The sequence below is a fragment of the Dunckerocampus dactyliophorus genome, chromosome 13 (assembly GCF_027744805.1).
Source record: "Dunckerocampus dactyliophorus isolate RoL2022-P2 chromosome 13, RoL_Ddac_1.1, whole genome shotgun sequence".
Taxonomy (NCBI): domain Eukaryota; kingdom Metazoa; phylum Chordata; class Actinopteri; order Syngnathiformes; family Syngnathidae; genus Dunckerocampus; species Dunckerocampus dactyliophorus.
In genome coordinates, this window is record NC_072831.1 from 2,376,511 (window position 1) to 2,396,178 (window position 19,668).

At 44.6% G+C, this 19,668-nt stretch overlaps 2 protein-coding genes across 10 annotated transcripts in view; one reads left to right on the forward strand and one right to left on the reverse strand.

Annotated features, from left to right (window-relative positions):
• The window catches only part of slc18b1 (solute carrier family 18 member B1), a 25,586-nt gene extending 15,513 nt beyond the window's left edge, over positions 1 to 10,073 (forward strand). For 2 of the 6 annotated variants that reach the window (XM_054797151.1, XM_054797156.1), the window contains 6 exons: positions 13 to 267; positions 1,833 to 1,928; positions 2,012 to 2,086; positions 4,504 to 4,597; positions 5,832 to 5,881; positions 6,917 to 10,073. In XM_054797151.1, the coding sequence (XP_054653126.1) occupies positions 13 to 267; positions 1,833 to 1,928; positions 2,012 to 2,086; positions 4,504 to 4,597; positions 5,832 to 5,881; positions 6,917 to 6,943 (597 nt within the window). In that variant the 3' untranslated portion in view covers positions 6,944 to 10,073. The remainder of the gene's footprint in view (positions 1 to 12; positions 268 to 1,832; positions 1,929 to 2,011; positions 2,087 to 4,503; positions 4,598 to 5,831; positions 5,882 to 6,916) is intronic. The other 4 variants (XM_054797152.1, XM_054797154.1, XM_054797155.1 and 1 more) reach the window with 4 other exon arrangements.
• The window catches only part of ahi1 (Abelson helper integration site 1), a 26,299-nt gene continuing 12,409 nt past the window's right edge, over positions 5,779 to 19,668 (reverse strand). Inside the window, exons 12-25 of one of the 4 annotated variants that reach the window (XM_054797146.1) lie at positions 15,356 to 15,585; positions 15,180 to 15,277; positions 14,966 to 15,084; positions 13,629 to 13,759; positions 13,402 to 13,542; positions 13,141 to 13,325; positions 13,021 to 13,057; positions 12,864 to 12,898; positions 12,157 to 12,249; positions 12,036 to 12,083; positions 11,811 to 11,973; positions 11,672 to 11,748; positions 9,364 to 9,452; positions 5,781 to 9,199 (exon numbers count right to left, since the gene is read on the reverse strand). In XM_054797146.1, coding sequence (XP_054653121.1) covers positions 9,040 to 9,199; positions 9,364 to 9,452; positions 11,672 to 11,748; positions 11,811 to 11,973; positions 12,036 to 12,083; positions 12,157 to 12,249; positions 12,864 to 12,898; positions 13,021 to 13,057; positions 13,141 to 13,325; positions 13,402 to 13,542; positions 13,629 to 13,759; positions 14,966 to 15,084; positions 15,180 to 15,277; positions 15,356 to 15,585 — 1,606 coding nt within the window. In that variant the 3' untranslated portion in view covers positions 5,781 to 9,039. Of the gene's footprint in view, positions 9,200 to 9,350; positions 11,596 to 11,671; positions 11,749 to 11,810; positions 11,974 to 12,035; positions 12,084 to 12,156; positions 12,250 to 12,863; positions 12,899 to 13,020; positions 13,058 to 13,140; positions 13,326 to 13,401; positions 13,543 to 13,628; positions 13,760 to 14,965; positions 15,085 to 15,179; positions 15,278 to 15,355; positions 15,586 to 19,668 lie in introns of those variants that run through there. The other 3 variants (XR_008573504.1, XM_054797147.1, XM_054797148.1) reach the window with 3 other exon arrangements.

The window sequence follows — 19,668 nt, forward strand, 5'->3', positions numbered from 1 at the left end:
TCCCTGAGCCAGTTCCATCTGTCCGCCGGCTACGTGGGTCTCATCATGCTGGGTCTGTCATTTCCGTACTGTCTGGGATCGCCACTGATGGGAATCTTCACGGATAAATATCCTGTGAGTGTCCAAGCGACTGCGACATTTTCAAAAAATCCTTCACCTTCTTGCCACACTTTAGGCCTCCAGGAGATGGTTCATGGTGATCGGAGGCGTCGCCACGGCTGTCGGGTTCCTGTTGCTGGGGCCCGTCCCGTTCCTTTACATCCCAAAGTGAGTCGCATGGGCACTTCCAACACAGCAACACGGTTGCTTAGCATGGACGAGGAGTGATTTGGTGACATCGGGAGGGCTGGCACGTCTGTATTATGTTAACTTGGTCAAATGGCAAGAAACACACAAAGAAGGACGCATTCTCTTCGGGAAATTGAGAGGATCGTTAAGATGCTCATAATAGTGAATTTCCCTGCTGTGGGATAAATAAAGTACAATACAATATCGGACTTCCGGGAGCTTCCTGGTGAAATCGGGAGGGCTGGCAGCTCTGTACACACTCCTGATCAAAATCTTAAGACCAGTTGAAAAATTGCTAGAATTTGCATTTTGCACATTTGGATCATAATGAGGTTTTAAGTAGAGCTACAATATGCAAAACAAGAAGGGGGAGTGAGACAACAAGCACTTTGAAAAAGTCATTTATAGAAAACAACAATTCAACTGAAATAGGCTGTTTATCAGCTGATCAAAAGTTTAAGACCATCGCTCAATCGGCACCAGTAAGGACCTTCATGTGGGTGGAAGACCGCCTTGTGTCTTGATGACAGCCAATAGGATCCTCCGGCTCAGCGCAGGTGTGATGTTTTTGGGTCTACCACTTGACTTTTTTGTTCCATAATGCTCAGGATCTTTCCAAAAATGTAGAATGACTGATTTCCTGCTCCCAACCTCAGCAGCCATGGCACGCTGCGAGAGGCCTTGCTTATGCAGCTCCACAATCCCACCACGTTGGAAAAGAGAAAGCTTCTTAGCTTTACCATCAGGAGGGCATGACAGTGGGAATGCCTGACAGAAAATGAACGTTTTGAGCAGATTTTGGCCTTTATAGCCTGTGGTCTTAAACTTTTGATCAGCTGATAAACAACCTATTTCAGTTGAATTGTTGTTTTCAATAAATGACTTTTTCAAAGTGCTTGTTGTCTCACTCCCCCTTCTTGTTTTGCATATTGTAGCTCTACTTACAACCTCATGAAGATCCAAATGTGCAAAATGATCATTCTAGCCATTTTTCCACTGGTCTTAAGATTTTGATCAGGAGTGTGCATGTTAGATTGGATGATGAAATCGGGAGGATCTATTAGATGTTGAGAATTGTACTGCTTTCCCAGGAACCTGCCAGCATTGTTATTGTGTTATTGTGTTGTTTCTTTCTGTGAAACGCTAGCTTCCCTTGCACGAGCAAACTCCATTTCCAACAACTGAACTGTTCATGGCCTGCTTGGCCTCTTTAATTCCTCCACATAAGAGGTTATGTTTGCAAAGGTTGCCCAGCAGAATTACGCTAAATCCACATTGTTTGGAAGTGATTGAGGCTGTTTCACAAAGTAGGAGAAATACTGTAGCTGTGTGGATTAAAACTGTGGGATTATTTGCAACCACAGAGAACTTCATCAGTCCTTTGGTTTGACTGAAACGTGTGCCAGTGTTGACACACATACAGGTACATAGGCAAGGTGTGGTTTAAGTCAACAGTCCTTCAGGCTTGCTATCAACCCTCACAGGTCACATGACTCCACTGTTTTGTAACGACGTTAACTGCTGTGTCGATTCCCGCCCTGCAGGCATCTGTGGCTGCTGGTCCTCATGTTGGGGATAATCGGGTTTTCCCTGGCTATGACCGCCATCCCCATATTCCCAGAGGTCATCACGTGCGCATAGTGAGTGCCCGTGCACGCTAGCCTGTGTTCAGATGACAATGCAACATGGACTACATTGTCTGCGTTTTCCCTCTCTTGCGCAGCGAGAAAGGATTCGAGGAGGGACTGAGCACTCTGGGAATGGTATCTGGATTGTTTGGAGCAGTTTGGTCCGCAGGGTGAGTCCGGTCACGAGTCCCTCCCTCCTTGGCGCTGCTTATCAGAGTTAACAGCATTAAAAGTACACTGGAAGCTTAGACATTTACTGTACGTAGTCTAGATATGGTACATTGTAGCCTATATGACAAAAACACCAAGTTTCCCAAACAACACACCCGCCGTGAATTAAAAACAAAACACCTGAGGTGTATCTGTACTCGCTTGAAGCATTGATGGTTAAATGTAGCCCAGCTATGGTACATTATAGTACAATAATGTACCATTATGGTCACAACCTGGGACCCACCTTTTCCAGTAGTCATTAAGTTGCAACAAACTTTTATTTCGGTCATTTGAAATTTGTATTTATTTATTTTACACTTTCATCATTATTTTTTTACACTAAGGTCATTTTTATATTTACTTAATTGCTTCATTATTTGATTTGATTCTACTTTTTTGAAGCCATTGTCATTTTTACATTTATTCCTTATTTTATTTCTCTTCGTATACTTTTAAGCCAAACAAAGCAAATGTATGTTTTTTTCACATCACTTGTCATCTTGAACTGAATGATGAATACACATCATGACATGTCCGCAGTGCATTTTAGAGGAACTTAGAAGGCACGTTGTCAAGGAAATGAAGAATATCAAATACTGCATACATGAAAATGAAAGATCCAAATTACACTAAATACCAGCACACGTAATAGTACAAAGAACAAATACCAAGGACGAAAATGACGAAAATATTGCTAAATTTACTCCAAAATAACTTGCGACCCACCCAGAATGGATCTGCAGCCCACTTTTGGGTCTCGACCCAGGAGTTGAGAACCACTGTGTTATACTGTAGGTCTGTATGACAAAAACACACACATCTACCCAAATCACAAATTTGTAGTGCAGTAATAATAATACATAAGACATATGTATACAGGTACATTCATATACCAGAAGACAAAAACACGCCGGCGGTGAATCAAAAGAACACCCGGTGTGAGCCGAAACTAAAGTGAAAGCATAAGCCGTTAAATCTCCTATGGTACATTTGTAGGTCAACGTGACGAATGTATCAACCCACCCGTGTGAATCAAAACTACCATGGAAGCACAGACCCTTAAATATCATGGAAATATGGAACATCATAGTCTATATGGCAAGAAAACAACTCTACCCAAACAACACACCCGCAGTGAATCAAAACTATGGTGGAAGCATTCAGCGATAAATGTATCGATAACCATGTATCGGTCTACAGGTCTACATGATGTAGGAACCCACTGTGATTATACTGGAGCTCTATATGACAAAAACACGCCGCACGGTGGTCTAGTGGTTAGCATGTTGGCCACACAGTCACAGTCTGGAGCTCAGGAAGACCAATCTCTTTTGTGTGGAGTTTGCATGTTCTCCCCGTGTGTGGGGGGGTTTCTCCGGGTACTCCGGTTTCCTCCCACATTCCAAAAACATGCATGTTAGCTTCATTGGAGACTCGACATTGTCCATAGGTATGAATGTGAGTGTTTGTCTATATGTGCCCTGCCATTGGCTGGACACCAGTCCAGGGTGTACCCCGCCTCTCGCCTGAAGTCAGCTGGGATAGGCTCCAGCGTGCCACTGTGACCCCAATGAGGAGAAGCGGTATAGAAAATGGATGGATGACAAAAGCACACACGCCCCCCAGTGAATTAAAAAAACAAAAAAAAACACGCAGTGAATCAAAAGTACAATGGAAGCGTAGACCGTTGAAATGTAGCCGAGATAAGGAACGTTATTGGTCCACATGACAAATACACGTGTGTATCAACCCAAAGAACGCGCCCACTGTGAATTTAAAACACAAAACACCCTGGGTGAATCAAAACTACCGTGGAAGCACATGCTGTTCAATGTAGTCCAAATCAGGTCATTCTAGGTCTATGTGACAAATACACACGCGTATCTGCAGGGAATCATTGCTCCACTGGAAGCGTTCAAGGTCCACAGGCCACTAAATTGTCCTGTTTTTCTTTTGACATGCGTTGTACTGACACCTACAGGACTAAAGTGGAACAGCAGCGACCGATGCTAAGTCGTGATGCTTGGGGACTGTTTACACGGGATCAGTTACTTCAAAAATGTTTGCAAATCAAACAAGCCAATGGAGAAGGGCAGTTTTTTTCAATTGAAAATGATGGAAACCGTACAAAAAACTAATCACATTACTTGAATGAGATTTTATTCAAGTACCGTCAACTGTGACAAATTAAAATATACACAAAACTATTTGTTTTTAGTGAATAAAAACCTTGATAAGTGCTGAAATAAAATATGTACGCTGCCATTATTATTTATGATAGCTTTTTAAAGTAATACTTTGAACATAACCTACAAAAGTAGGCGTAGACGTAAACAAAAACACAAGTAAAAGAGTACTGGTGTCTTATTTTCAGGATGTTCTTCGGGCCCACCATGGGCGGCTTCCTCACGCAGCGTCTGAGCTTCGAGTGGGGCGCCGCCATCCAAGGAGGTTTGGCATTCTTTGGTGTAAGTCTCATCTTTTTATCCGGGCATTTGTGGCCGTGTCTCAGCGCACGCTTTATGACTCAGTTATTGTATGCCGGCGGCCAACATGTCCAAAGTGCGGCCTGGGGGCCATTTTCACCCCGCGGCACGTTTTTTATTGACCCACTGATATTGTAAAAATGTACAAATAGAATGAGTGATTAATGAGATGTTGCAATAACACATATAACGTATAAAACACCTGCAGACCTGATCAAACCTTGCATTTTGCACATTTGGATCTTAATGAGGTTTTAAGTAAAGCTACAATATGCAAAACAAGAAGGGGGAGTGAGACAACAAGCATTTGGATCAGGAGTGTATACGCTAAGGTGGGGATGCTTTAATGCAAAAATGAAGTTTTTTTTCCTCATAATATTACATTATTCTCATAAAATTATGACTTTTTATCGCTAGATTACACCTTTTTTCTCTTAATATTTTGACTTTATTCTCAAAAATTACAGCTGTTTTCCATTTTGGTTGGGTTTTATAAAAACATTTTCCAACTCTTTCAACTTTCTTGTACATTTTCTCCTCGTAATTATGACTTTATTCAAAAATGAGAACTTTCTCGTGATATAACTTAAAAAAAAATGTTTTCTTGAGTATTTCAACTTTCAATGTTATTGTTCCTCATAATATGACAACATTGTTCTCATAAAATTATGACTTTTTCTCGTTGTATGACAACTTCCATCCATCCATCTTCTATGCTTCTTCTCACTAATGTCGTGGGTATGCTGGAGCCTATCCCAGCTGACACCCGGCCAATGGCAGGGCACATATAGACAAACACTCACATTCATACCTATGGACAATGTAGAGTCTCCAATGAAGGAAACCCACCCCGCATGGGGAGAACATGCAAACTCCACACAGAGATACCCAGTGGAGATTCGAACCCAGATCTTCCCGACTGTGTGGCCAGCCTGCTAACCACTCGGCCACCGTGCGGCCCTTGATTACAACTTTTTTCCTCTTAATATTTTGACTTTATTCTTGTACAGTCACTACTGATTTTACCATTTTTGCTAAGAATAATAATAAAAAAAAAAACAGCAACGGGCTGCCAATGACCCCCGTGCCACACTTTGGACATCCCCTTATTTGATCAAAATGCCACCCCCCCCCCCGCATCCTGCAGTTTTTATCTGTGTGAAAAAAGGGACATCGTTTGAAGTCTGTGCTAATTTATGGCTGATTGTGTCGTCAGGCTTTCCTGCTGGCGCTGTATTACGCTTCACATCCAGCGGAGCCACCAAGGTAACCACAGCCCACACACGTCTACTATATAGCTGACTTGCACATACGAGTGCATGTCCTGTATGTATCCATAACAACACTTACTGTCTGTGCACAACACAATGCACACGGTAACTAGAGAAGCAATAAAACGTCTGGAAACACAATCTAATGATTCGATACAAGACTGGGCTGTATTGCCTGTCTTACAAGTGTTCAGTGAATGAGTAACAACGGCGATCAACTCGGTGGATCGTTACACGCTGATGCACGCCTCTTATCTCATTGACCTTGTCCACACTGAGCACTGGTACCACAGGAAATCAAACCTGACTTTGACTGGACTACCTGGGACTTGGCTGGACGTTAACAGAACCAGTGTTGTAATAGCAGCCAGGCGCAAACTGCTCAGTCACTATTCATTTGAAAGCGCATGAAGAGGTAGATGAAGCTGATACTGACCACTGCTATTTTGTGGAGCATGTACTGTATTGGATCTCATTAGATTGTCCACCCGAAATGGTGAAGATATTTACTCGAGATGCACGATATCTTTTTTTTCCCCCAAACTGCTTCTCAAGAGTGATATATTGATACTTTATATCTACTTTTTTTTATGTAGATGTAACTGTAGTTTGTGCACACCTGGAGGTAAGGAGGACTGGAACAAATGTGGATTAGACCAATGTACCTGTTGATTTGTCCTAATCAAACATCACGACATCACTACTATCAGGGGAACCAGAGTATAAAGCAGAGAGAGCTACCTGCTGTGGCCCAGCAAGGTGCACTTTATTCGGGCACATGCTCCGAGCAGCCGGTGTGACGCTATGGAGGTCTCTGGCAAACCTTTTGTGCTTTTCAAACGCCGCTGTGCTGGCCTTTCAGGTGGCTGATAAGGTTTTTTGTGTGCTTCATGGGTCTTCCCTTGTTTCTAACATTGTCGGACTTATTGATGTGACATCATAATTCCATCGTATCGGTCCGATAATGATCGTGCACCCCTAATAATTACTATACATGTGCATTTACTTACCTTCCTGTTTTTTGTTGAAGGGTTCCAGAAGAGAGGAGACCAAGTGAAACTCTTCCTCTCCTGAATGACTGAGACTGTCGAGAAGGAAGTCACATGACAGGAAACCTCATAGCAACACACTACATTCACGTTTCATACGCTTGCTTCAGTAAGCAATGTTTCTTTTTACTTTTACGACGGGTATATCGTGCAGTCACAATTATATGCAGTAGGGATGCTCCGATCAGGGTTTTATGTTGCTGATTCCGATACCCATCATCCATGACTGACATCAGCCAATACCGATCACATGGATTATTCTACATTTTTTTTGCCCCCGGCAAATGGGTCATGATTATAAAATGAATTATTGGGTGGATGTTTTTTTGCCTTTATTTTGACACAAAGCTGAATTTAATTTGATGCATGTTTTGGAGTACGGTGTTCCCACGTTTAGGTTCCCGAAATAGGCCCCAATAAGTCAAATCCGCCAAGTAGCCAACTATAATTTTTGAACAATTATGTTTTTTAAGGCTGTAAAACCCCTCACTATACACTTGTCAGGCAGGCATTAACATTCTCACATTGTAAACACTGTCAAAGTTAACTTTCATTTGCATTTTAATGATCAAGCTACTAGCTTGTACACAAATTAAGTGCCTCACGTGTACTTCACTCCTCTGACCGTGCCTCTTCGTTCTCGCTGTGGCGTTTTTGTATCCGTGTTTTAATCCTCCTCCTGGTCCTCCATGAACACAAGATCGATTTACAGTAATCCGTAATGGCCGACAGCCGCAAAACTTTCAGCATGACCAGAAGTCCAACTTTTTGCTGTGATGGTTGGCTTCCTCTGCCTTTTGGGTGCACAACGTTTCAGCGACACTGTGGGAAAACTATACAGTGTTCAGTCACATGCGGTTAACTACAATTGTTTACAGTGTTGGTGGTTAGCAAACAGCTCACACGGTTAGCTAGTTTGAGAGCCACGACCACAACAAGAGACGGCACGAAGGAGGTTGATTGACAGTGGTCGACAGCCAATCAGGATGCAGAAGACAATAGGCAGTGCAGACAGAAGAGAGAGAATAGAGACAGACACCGCCGCCTTGTGCTAAACACTCCACTTCCCACAATGCAGCTGTTCTTAAAGGGCCGGGCTCTGCCTGTAACAGCATTCATACGCTGTAAAAAAACAAACAAAAAAAAATCAGTGAAACAGCGAGCTTGCAAAAGGTGAATCGCGATAGAGCGAGGGAACACTAACACAAATATTTGGGAAATAAGTTGTTCAATTATAAGCTTCAACTTCACCTTCAAAATGAACTGTCCAGCTAGGAGACCCCCGTGATAGTATCATCATCATCATGCTTTATGTTCATTACACAACCACACGCAAGTAGTGCTTGGCGGACAAGACAATCAGTATGACAAGAACAAAATTGTTGAGTGACACTTGAAAAAGTCAGTATGCGCCCCATGAACATGATATCCACTTCCCCCGTGGGACAAAAATGAGCTCCAAACTAACTGCATTGCTTGTTCAAAAAAACCGTCACTGTGGTAAAAAGTCCCATTTGGAGTCAGACGACCAGCAGCTAGGTGGATATCTCCAGTTAGCTAGCTAGCGCTACAGCCAGTGACAGCAAGGCAAAGTTTGTCAACAAAGATGCAGAAATAGTCAAACTGAGATAGGTTTGATATGGGAGTGATTTTATTTCTCTGTGATCGGCTTTCAAGGGCGTTTATCGGATGCACCGATCACGAGAAATTGACCGGTGGCCGATCAGTCGGAGCATCACTATTATGCAGCATTTCTTTTTTAGCATTATTTGAATAAATCTTGTAAATATGTAAATGTTGAACAGCCTACTGCATGTCTGTGCCACCCGCTGATGTACTTTGTAACCGAGATACAGCATATAAAAGATGACGTGATGGATAAGAATGTAAAAAAAAAATAATATAAAAATTAACTGCCTCAAACTGTTAATGGACTTGTGACAAGAATTGTCAATGCACAATGTAAGAAAACAACCAAAAGAACAAAATAAGAAATCCAGTCCCGCATAATGAATAAACAACCTCCATTTAGATGTTTAATTACAAAAATAAACACCTGCAAGGATTGTCATCTTTCCATAAAAACCTGATAGAAAGTGGCCAATCATGCATCGAGCTGCAAAGCAGCGCCGGCTCGTCTGCTTGGTCTCTTCGGTAGAGGACGACGAACTGGTCGGAGTCGCCTGCCGTCCGTCTCCGCCACGTCTGGGTCGGAAAGGGTGGCCTCAGACGACGGCTTTTTCACCTTTCTTTTCTTTTTAAGCCTGTGTAAAAAGACGTACCGTGTATTATTTTGATATGTTCAACAAACACTTAACATTGCTTGCGTACACCTGCATGCCTTCTGCCTTCGCAAAAATGACAAAGCTCATTTTCACTCATTCACTTAACAATAGTAATTGTGGATGGAGAGTTTCACGTTTCTTACTTGGCTTCTGTCGCCTCCGGCTCGGTGTCGGAAAGGGTGGGCTCCGAGAGAAATCGAAGTTCCCCAGAAGCAGTTATTGCGGCGGAAATCTTGGAAGTGCAGAGGGGAAGAAAATGCTTTAAAAATGACTTTGGCTTGTTTGACTTCCATCGACGGACAATTAGGCTAGGGGTGTCAGTTAGCCATAGTTGACTTTATGTGGTAATATAACAACATTACTTTAAAGGCTACCGTATTAGTCAACAAATTTAAAAAGGTCTCAAAGGTGCCGCAGTCTTGTATTGGAAGTGTTTTTAGTAAGCCCTACTGGGACCACGCTCTTATGCTAATGAACTATTTAAATGGAATATTTTCATCGTTAGACAACAGAAAACCTGTTTACAGCCTTCTAAATAAGTTTTTTAACATTAGAGCCCTCTACATATGAAATGATTGTATTATCATTGAAATTATATACATATTACTCAATATAGTAGATATAATAGGAGTAAATAAGCCCTTTAAGACAGACTCATGCTCCTGTGTGTGGCTAGAAATCTGTCCCCATTGGAAGCAGGCAGACAGGAAGTGACATCTGGGGTTTGGAGTTGAGTTTTAGGTTGGCGTGGGTTATGACCGCAACAATGGCCAGTGTTTTTATTTTTATTAGGGTTTATTGTGCCTGTTGTGAGATCATCCAAAGCTGCAATAAAAGCCTGTTGTTCCATCCATCAAGTCTGGTGCTTGTGTGTCTCACCCAACACGACAGGAACAATACTGACACCTAGTGACCAGTGTACAATAGTACATATCGCAATGCTTTTGAATGCGTCTTCTTAACGCCTCTCAGTATATTTGTATTTGACTTCACTTAGCCCTTTTTATGCTTGCAAATGCCTAATTTCAGCAAAAAAAAAAAAGTACAATCTGCTTACATATGCATTTTTTTAATAGGCCGTATTCAATGATGAAACAGCATGATTTATTATATACAGCATGATTTATATTTTGAAATCTGAACTGTGAAGTGACGAGGCTACTGTACTGTACATGACACTGTAAGAGATGCCATATTTCACATACAGCAACATCAAGGAGTGGAATGGAATGGAACAAACATTAGCGACGCCAGCATAGCTACAGTATGTGATGCTACCGTGCTAACGTTACACATTTTAGCAGCGTCATGCCAGGTTTGCCTATTTGCTAAAATGATCAAACGTACAGCTCCCACGTCTCTAGCGGGTGTATGAGTGAGGGAGATGAAAGATTTTTATCACGTTTTCATAAACGGGCTCTCAGTACACGTATTAATGTGACAACATCATTAAAAGGCTCTTTTGCATAACAGAGGACGCTTAAACAGTTGGGGAGGTTGCCATCTTGATAACATGAACCAGAATCTCGTATACATGAGGCAGTATTACCTCTGCCAAGGAGGTAATGCTTTCAGTTGTTTGTTTAGGAGTCATTTCGTGCATAGAAACATATTTAAAAAAAATAGGACTGTTAAAATAGCGCCTTAACAGCAGCAACTTATTTTATTAATTTCGTAAAAAAATGTCCGCATCATCAACGCATGCGCATCATGTCAATCTATCTGTCGCTGTATGGCGGCAGACGGAGCTAAAAATAGCATCCCCACACAGTCACAGCGAGTCTGACGCTGAACACATCAACAGCGGTGCAATTCCAACACGGTATGTGTATATCCCACTCAAACACATCTCTCGTCCGTCCTGCCTCGGAACAACACTTCGTCAGTGTCACTAGTCAGCAGGAAGGACCCCAGTGTGAAACCTGTGTGAGTTGTATGAACAAATAAGCAAGTTTGATGGTACAGTAAGTGTTTCATCTTGAAGATATTGGCGTTCCAATCCCTGCACTGTGAAAACCTGTCAATGTATGCGCGCATCAGGACGACAGGCTTTCTTGCTGGTTGTTAAGTACTTTTGTACTTTGGATGCTGCTTTATCAGGAAGGGGGCAATCACTTTTTCAATTTTGTTCTGTCATTCATCTTTCTGTTCATTAAAAAAAGCAAAATTGAGCATATTTCACACATCATGGCAAATGGTGACAAATCATGATTAAATTCATTAAAACAATGTGATTAATTTGATTAACATTTTTAATCATTTGACAGCCCTAAACCTTTATTTTTTCATTTTTCTTTTGTTGACAAGTTTGGCCTTGGCAGAGGTCTGCTGCTCTCGTTAGCAACAGCAAAGACTTCTACGATGACACTCTCATGCTATGTTGAATGGGAGGGAATGTGTCAGCACTGGTTTTAACACTCATGGAAAGTAGTCGCTACTGCGTCTGCTCACCCTGGTGGGCGTGGCCCTCTCCACTGTCCCCTCAGACGCCACCGTGTGCCCCTCCACCGCATCCTCAGCGGAGTCTCCTGCAAGTGTAAAAAGAGCTGAGCGTGTGTCACCAGTGCTTCCCAACCCAAATCCTCATTACTGTGATCTTCCACGTAAGCCACCAGGAAATATCCCTGCTGCCCGTCCGCCAGGCTCCCAAACCACCAGTTCTCGTTGTCCTTGTACAGCACGCGAATGACGTCGCCACGCCGCAGCGTCAGCTCGTCTGAGCGGTTGGCTTTGTAGTCGTACAGCGAGACCACCTGGAAGAGGAACACGTGGGTGACGAGACCAGATGCGAGGGAAGTCTCTGGGGGACGCTTACCATTTGGTGCGGAGGGTCCACTCGAGGGTTGTAGCTCGGAAGAACAGCCTGCAGGGTTAAAATCATTCCTTTAAGTCATTCTGAGAAGGTTACACAACATTTTACAAGACGGCGTCCTCACAGTCGGAAGCCTTAAGGACGACGCTCCCTTCCGATGTTGACCAACCGGACTGAAGCCGCCCGACAGCGGAGTCAGCAAGGCACTGGATCTTATCTGAGGTTAAAGGGTTCTTTACTGGTAGATCTGTAGAGAGGCGCTGCCCACGCATGATGAATTCAATGATTTTTCGGGTTATTAGCCTTCAGACTGTCACGCACAAACGGACGAGTGTTGTCCAGCATTTTGGCTGCGTTAGCTGCCTGGTAATCACACCATGAGTCTTGAAAACTCTCCATACTCCGTCGTGTGTTTGTTCTTCAAATGGCGTATTAGATTAAAGCTTTCTAACGTGCCAACCCCGTGGGATACTTTTCATGGCATGTGTTGGCAGGTAAGTTCCACGGGTATTGGCACGCCTGCGCAATGTGAAGGAAGTGGGAGGAGGAAGCTACCCAAGACGTTAGGGACACTGACACAGCACGTAGGGATCGCTGCATGCTGCAATCGTATGAGCCACAGGTGATCAGCTTTTGTGATCGGCGCTGAAAGGCATTTATCGCCGATCACATGCTTTTTTTATGAAAATCATCGGTGGCTGATCGATTGAAGCATCCCTAATAATTATATAGCGTTTGATGTGTTATTATGTTTTATAGTTTTTATATTATTTATATTATGTATTATTTTTACTTCAAGAATCAGGAGATGACAAACGGAAAAATACATACCACGCTCATGTCCGATAACAAGCTCCTTCCTGTCACTGAGGGACACAGAAAATAGATTAGTTAATTCATTGTTTCAAAAAAAGTCATAAAAACAATACATCAATACAATAGGTAAGTAATAAAATGAATAAATGTATAAAGAAAAATACGACAGCACCTGGCTCGTATCCACTTGAAGATCTGTGATGGGGCTCCTTTCAAGGGAAATATTGTCAGGTAAATAATACGATAATGTGCTTGTATTAAATGTCAATTATGACAAAAAATGTAGATTTACAAGGACTGAATCCATTTGCTCTTTGACTCGCTGCAGTTTCAACGCCAGCCTGGCCGCCTGGCTGAACTGATCCACGGCGGAGGAAGCGGACGTGCTGTGAAGCGGGTCGGGCGTGTTCCTGGTGGTTCTGGTGTCGGCTGACGTCGACCCGAGCTCTTTCATGCTGTGCACGTCCAGCTGGGAAACTGCGGCGAGAGATGTGATACATTGCGGTACCGTGACCTGCATGATTCCACGGCGCCGTGTGGCGTCGTACCGCACCTTTACGGTCGTGCAGGTAAACGTGCACGGGCTGGCCTTCTCCGAAGGCGCAGAAAGCCACCATGTTGTCATGAGGATGGAAGGATACGCCGCAGAGAGCCGAGCTGTAGCAAAGTTCAGAGTACACGGCCAACTGGTCACCTGGCGGTAGAGACAGTGGACAGTGAATGTTTCTTTTTTTTTTTTTCTTTATGAATACAAATTCTTATGATAAAAAGGAGTCTCACCAGTTTCAGTGTTCCAAACGTACGCCATTCCGTCCTCGCTGCCGGAGAAGATGAAGCTCCCGCAAGGCGTGAAGGTGCTGTAGATCCGCTCTCGGTGGTTTGTGGCTCCCACATAGGTTTTTACCGTCCAACTAGGACACATTGAAGATAAATGTTTCCTAACTTTTCCTTCTCATCTTTGAAACAGATTTTCTATACAGAGGGCGTAGGTCACATGTGTCAAAGTCAAGGCCCGGAGTCCAGATGTGGCCCACCACATCATTTTACGTGGCCCACAAAGGCCTGGGAACAACGTGTGTCAATAATGCACTTTTTGCACATTTTTCCTTCTACATGTATTTGTTCTTTCATTTTGACAGAAAAATTGTACTGCTTGCAGTTCTTCAAAATTTGAATATGATGTGATCATGCAGCAAGATATTCCAAGCATTGTTTGTTGTCAAAAATAAATACGTGAATGTCTGCTTGTCACCTTGACCCTGACTTGTCACTTCTCTTTTCAAAGCATGTTTTCCATCAATTTGTTAGTAGAAATGTAATCATCAAATGCTTGGAAAATTGTGTAATACAGTAATATCAGGAGCTTATATTCATATTCATATTTATATGCATACATATCGACAAGTGGCCCTCTGAGGGCAGCCATAACTGCGATGTGGCCCTCCATGAAAATGAGTTTGACATCCCGGGTGTAGGTGAACCAGACCCAACTAGTCTGATGCCTAAATGGGCTGCAGAAAGAATTGCAACATGAAGGTAAACAAACAAACAAACAAAAAACATGCAATGCTGAAGTTACAGTAATAATGCACACATTTCAACAAGCACACTGAGATCTTCCTTTGGTGGAGTTGGGGTGTCCTATGTGCTTGATTTTTATTGGACCCCCCGTGTATATTTTAGGCATAAAATAAAACATGACATATCATGAAGGCGGATTAAGGCCACAATGAAACGAGGAAAAGTTAAAATATTGACTGTTTGAAGAAGATATCACAATAACAATAAGAATTATTGAAATGCAGTAATCCCTCGTTTATTTCTGGTAATTTGTTCCAGACCTGACTGTGGTAAGTGAATTTCTGCCAAGTAGGATTCCTGACTTATAAATAGGGGTGTCCGAATACAACTTCTTCACTTCCAAGCCGATTTCCGATATTGTAGCCTCGATTATCGGCTGATACCGATATCGATCCAATATCATCAGCACAGATCTTACATACTTTTGTTACTCGTTTAGCAGCGTGGAATGTTAGAAAAGGCTTGATCAACATTCCCATCGCTGTTGTTTGTGGTTATTTGAGTGGCAAGTGTGTGAAATGAGCTTGTAGACTTACATTCTGAGATCCATTGTTCTCAGGATGTTGTCTTTGGCATGAATGAGGAGGCAGCGCCCGTTTGAATGGACCTGCAGCATGTTGATGGGCACTCCCTTCAGGTCCTCTTCTGCAAGGTTCTGGAGAAAGACGGAGGACATGTAGCCTTTCACATAGACTGGGATCTTCACTACGCCGAAGGAGCATGCACAGAAGACGTCCGTCTATCAGATACCTTCTCCACAGACCAGTGACGCCAAGGCTGACGGCCGCTTACAGAGGTATTCCACGCAATGATACTACCCGTGTTGTCTGCTGAGAACATCTTCTGCCCTGACATGAACAAAACAAGCACGAGGTCAAACCTTCCATCCAGCATCGCGGATGGGCGTCACAAGAAAGCTCAAATACCTGCTGCGTCAAAACAAACAGTGTTGATGAAACTGCCATGAGCCTCGAACTCTCGCAGGAGCTGGCCGTTCACCTCGTCCACATCCAGCCGCCACAGACGAAGCACATAGTCGTAGCCGCCGCTCACCGCCAGGTTCTGGGCCGTTGGGTGGTACTGGGCCGAGTAGACGAACGAAGGATGTGGGAGAACTTTCCTGGCATTTGGCAGGAACATGTCCACATTCCACTCCCTGCAGGGGACACAAAAACACCGTCTATGGCGGCACTATCTGCTGTACATTTTAGTATAATGTAATATATTATTGCTCTATTATTCAAATAAATTTCTATTTATAAAGTATACTGGGATATTAATTATTTTTTACAACAAAGTAATGTATTTTTAAATAACTTATTAGTTTAAAAAAATAGTTATAGTATTAAAAACTAGGGCTGTCAATTGATGAAAATATTTAATCATGATTAATTGCATTTTGTCCAGAGTTAATCGCATATGAAAAAAGTTAATTTCTATAAGAAGGGATGTGAATCTTTGTGGTAAATGATTTGATACGCAACTACAACAAAAACTACATCACATTTTATGTTTCATTTTATTCAAAAAAATTATATACAATTAGAAATCCCACAGTTTTTGCATGTTTGGTGCAAGCAGCCCCTCCGTGAATCACCACCTTACCGTGGTGGAGGGGTTTGTGTGCCCGAGTGATCCTAGGAGCTATGTTGTCTGGGGCTATATGCCCCTGGTAGGGTCTCCCAAGGCAAACAGGTCTTGGGTGACGGGCCAGACCAAGAGTGATTCAGAAGACCCGTATGAACAAACACACGAGGAGAGACCGCACCTCGCCCTGAAGTGGGATACCGGGGCCTCAACCTGGAGCCAGGCCTGGGGGAGCGTCTGGTGGTCGGGCTTTCACCCGTGGGACCCGGCCGGGCTCAGCCCGAAGAAGCCACACGGGATCTCCCCCCCGTAGACCCACCACCTGCGGGGACAAGCATAAGGGTCCGGTGCATTGCGTTTTGGGTGGCGGTCAAGGGCGGGCACCTAGGCGACCTGGTCTTCGGCGGCCAAATCTGGTTCTTGGGACATGGAACGTCACTTCTCTGGCGGGGAAGGAGCCCGAACTTGTGAGAGAGGTTGAGACATTCCGACTAGATATAGTCGGACTCACCTCGACCCACAGTTTGGGTTCTGGATCCAAACTCCTCGAGAGGGGCTGGACCTTGTTCTACTCTGGAGTTGCTGCAGGGGAGAGGCGGCGAGCTGGTGTGGGCTTATTAATAGCCCCCCGGCTCGGTGCCTCTGTGTTGGAGTCATCCCCGGTGAACTAGACGGTCATTTCCCTACGCCTTTGGGTTGGGGAAAGGGTCCTGACTATCGTTTGTGCGTACGCGCAAAACGGCAGTTCAGAGTACCCAGCCTTCCTGGAGTCCATCAGAGGGGTGCTGGAGAGCACCCCAACTGGTGACTCTGTCGTTTTACTGGGAGACTTCAACGCCCATGTGGGCAATGACAGTGTGACCTGGAGGGGCATGACTGGGAGGAACGGCCTCCCCGATCTGAACCCGTGCGGTGTGATGTTGTTGGACTTCTGTGCGAACCACAGTTTGTCTATCACAAACACGATGTTCCAACATAAGGATGTCCATAAGTGCACATGGCACCAGGACACCCTACCCGCAGGTCTATGATCGACTTTGTAGTCGTATCATCAGACTTGCGTCCACATGTTTTGGACACACGGGTAAAGAGAGGGGCTGAGCTGTCAACTGATCGCCACCTGGTGATGAGTTGGATTAGATGGCGGGGGAGGATGCCGGACAGACCCGGGAGACCCAAACGTGTAGTGAGGGTGTGCTGGGAACGTTTGGCAAAGTCTCCTGTTCGTCGAGTCTTCAGCTCTCACCTCCGGCAGAGCTTCTCCTGCATCCTGGGGGAGGACGAGGATATCGAGTCCGAATGGGCTCTATTCCGTGCCTCCATTGCTGAGGCAGCCGATCGGAGCTGCGGCTGCAAGGTGGTCGGTGCCAGTCGTGGCGGCAAGCCCCGAACCCGATGGTGGACACCAGAGGTCAGGGCTGCCGTCAAGCTGAAGAAGCGGAACACTGGACCAGCTCCACACCCTTGCAAGGGTCCTGGAGGGTACTTGGGAGTTTGCCCAACCGGTCTACATGTGCTTTGTGGACCTGGAAAAGGCATTCGACCGTGTCCCTCGCGGTGTCCTGTGGGGGGTGCTCCGGGAGTATGGGATTGGTGGCGCGCTACTACGTGCCATTCAATCCTTGTACAACCGGAGCAGGAGCCTGGTTCACATTGCCAGTGGTAAGTCAAGCCTGTTTCCGGTGAACGTTGGCCTCCGTCAAGGCTGCCCTTTGTCACCGATTCTGTTCATAATTTTCATGGACAGAATTTCTAGGCGCAGCCAAAGTGTCGAGGGAGTCCAGTTCGGGGGCCTTAGGATCTCGTCTCTGCTATTTGCAGACGATGTGGTCCTGATGGCCTCATCGGGCTGTGACCTGCAGCGTTTACTGGGATGGTTTGCATCTGAGTGTGAAGCTTCTGGGATGAGACTCAGCACCTCCAAATCCGAGGCCATGGTTCCGAGTCGGAAAAGGGTGGATTGCTCCCTCCGGGTTGGGAATGAGGTCCTGCCCCAGGTGGAGGAGTTCAAGTATCTCGGGGTCTTGTTCACGAGTGAGGGAAGGTTGGAGCGTGAGGTCGATAGGCGGATGGGCGCAGCGTCTGCAGTAATGCGGTCGCTGTACCGGACCGTCATGGTGAAGTGAGAGCTGAGCCGGAAGGCAAAGCTCTCAATTTACTGTTCGATCTATGTTCCCACCCTCACCTATGGTCATGAGCTTTGGGTCATGACCGACAGAACGAGATCGCGGATACAAGCGGCTGAAATGAGTTTTCTTCGTAGGGTAGCGGGACTCACCCTAAGAGACAGGGTGAGGAGCTCGGTTATCCGGGAGGAGCTCAGAGTAGAGCCGCTGCTCCTTCACATCGAGAGGAGCCAGCTGAGGTGGCTCGGGCATCTAGTCCGGATGCCTCCCGGACGCCTCCCTGGTGAGGTGTTTTGAGCATGCCCAGCCGGGAGAAGGCCCCGGGGAAGACCTATGACACGCTGGAGGGATTATGTCTCACAGCTGGCCTGGGAACGCATTGGTGTCCTCCTGATGGAGCTGGAGGAGGTGGTCGGGGACCGGGAAGTCTGGGCTTCCCTACTGAGACTGCTGCCCCCGCGACCCGGACCCGGATAAGCGGAGGAAAATGGAATGGTGCAAGCAGTGTTTTGTCCCACTTTATTTGACTGTTGGAATGGTGCAAGCAGTGTTTTGTCCCACTTTATTTGACTGTCCTTGAACACACCTTGTAACTTTGTCACACTACTACTACTACTACTACTACTACTGTATTTTTACCCGTTTTCTTTCACCTCCACATTTGATTCCAAATGCTGATACTATGTGGGAATGCATAAAGGTAAGATTTGATGACCTTATTGTGCTAATGCTAAAGTGCATATCTGTGTAATACAACCTCTTTGGGAAAAAAGTCCAGGCTGTATCTGTATTAATTTCGTGCTTTTGATTTGATGTCATTCCTGTCACAGTATTACACAATAAATGCAAATAACATAAAATTACACTATTTTCCACACTATAAGGCACACTTAAAAGCCTTTAATTTTCTCAAAAATCGACGGTGCACCTAATGTGTGCACTGAGTTCCATAATCTGTAAAAATGTTGTTGTGCGACTTTGGTAAGTGCTTGACTGTCAGACCACTTCCCGATGACACAGGGACATAATACATACAGTACGTACGGTGGCAGCGATAAACCAATCAGAGAACATTATGTAATACGTATGGTACGTATGCTTACCTCTGCCACGCCTCCACTAGGTATACTATCGGTATGCTGCAAAACAACATTTGTGAAGTGAAGCAAATGGAGCAAGTGAAGCAAATGAATTCGGAGCTTGCCATCATGGAAGAAGACTGATGAAAAATACGGTGAGTATATTGTTAAATAGTACAATAAAGTTAAACTAAAGTCACTGTTTTGCCTTTTTTTTGTAGACCGTATGTTTTAGCATGTGCATAATAATACGGTGCGCCTTATGTATGCATTTAGTACAGAAGTAGACCCCGTAATTGAGACTGCGCCTTATAATCCGGTGCACCTTATGGTGCGGAAAATACGGTAGATGATGACTAGCTGGTGCACTGCTAATTCTGAATTGACAGAAGCCCCAACATAGATGTCCATTTTTGTTCGCAGTTCCAAGCAAAGAGAGGGCTCGCT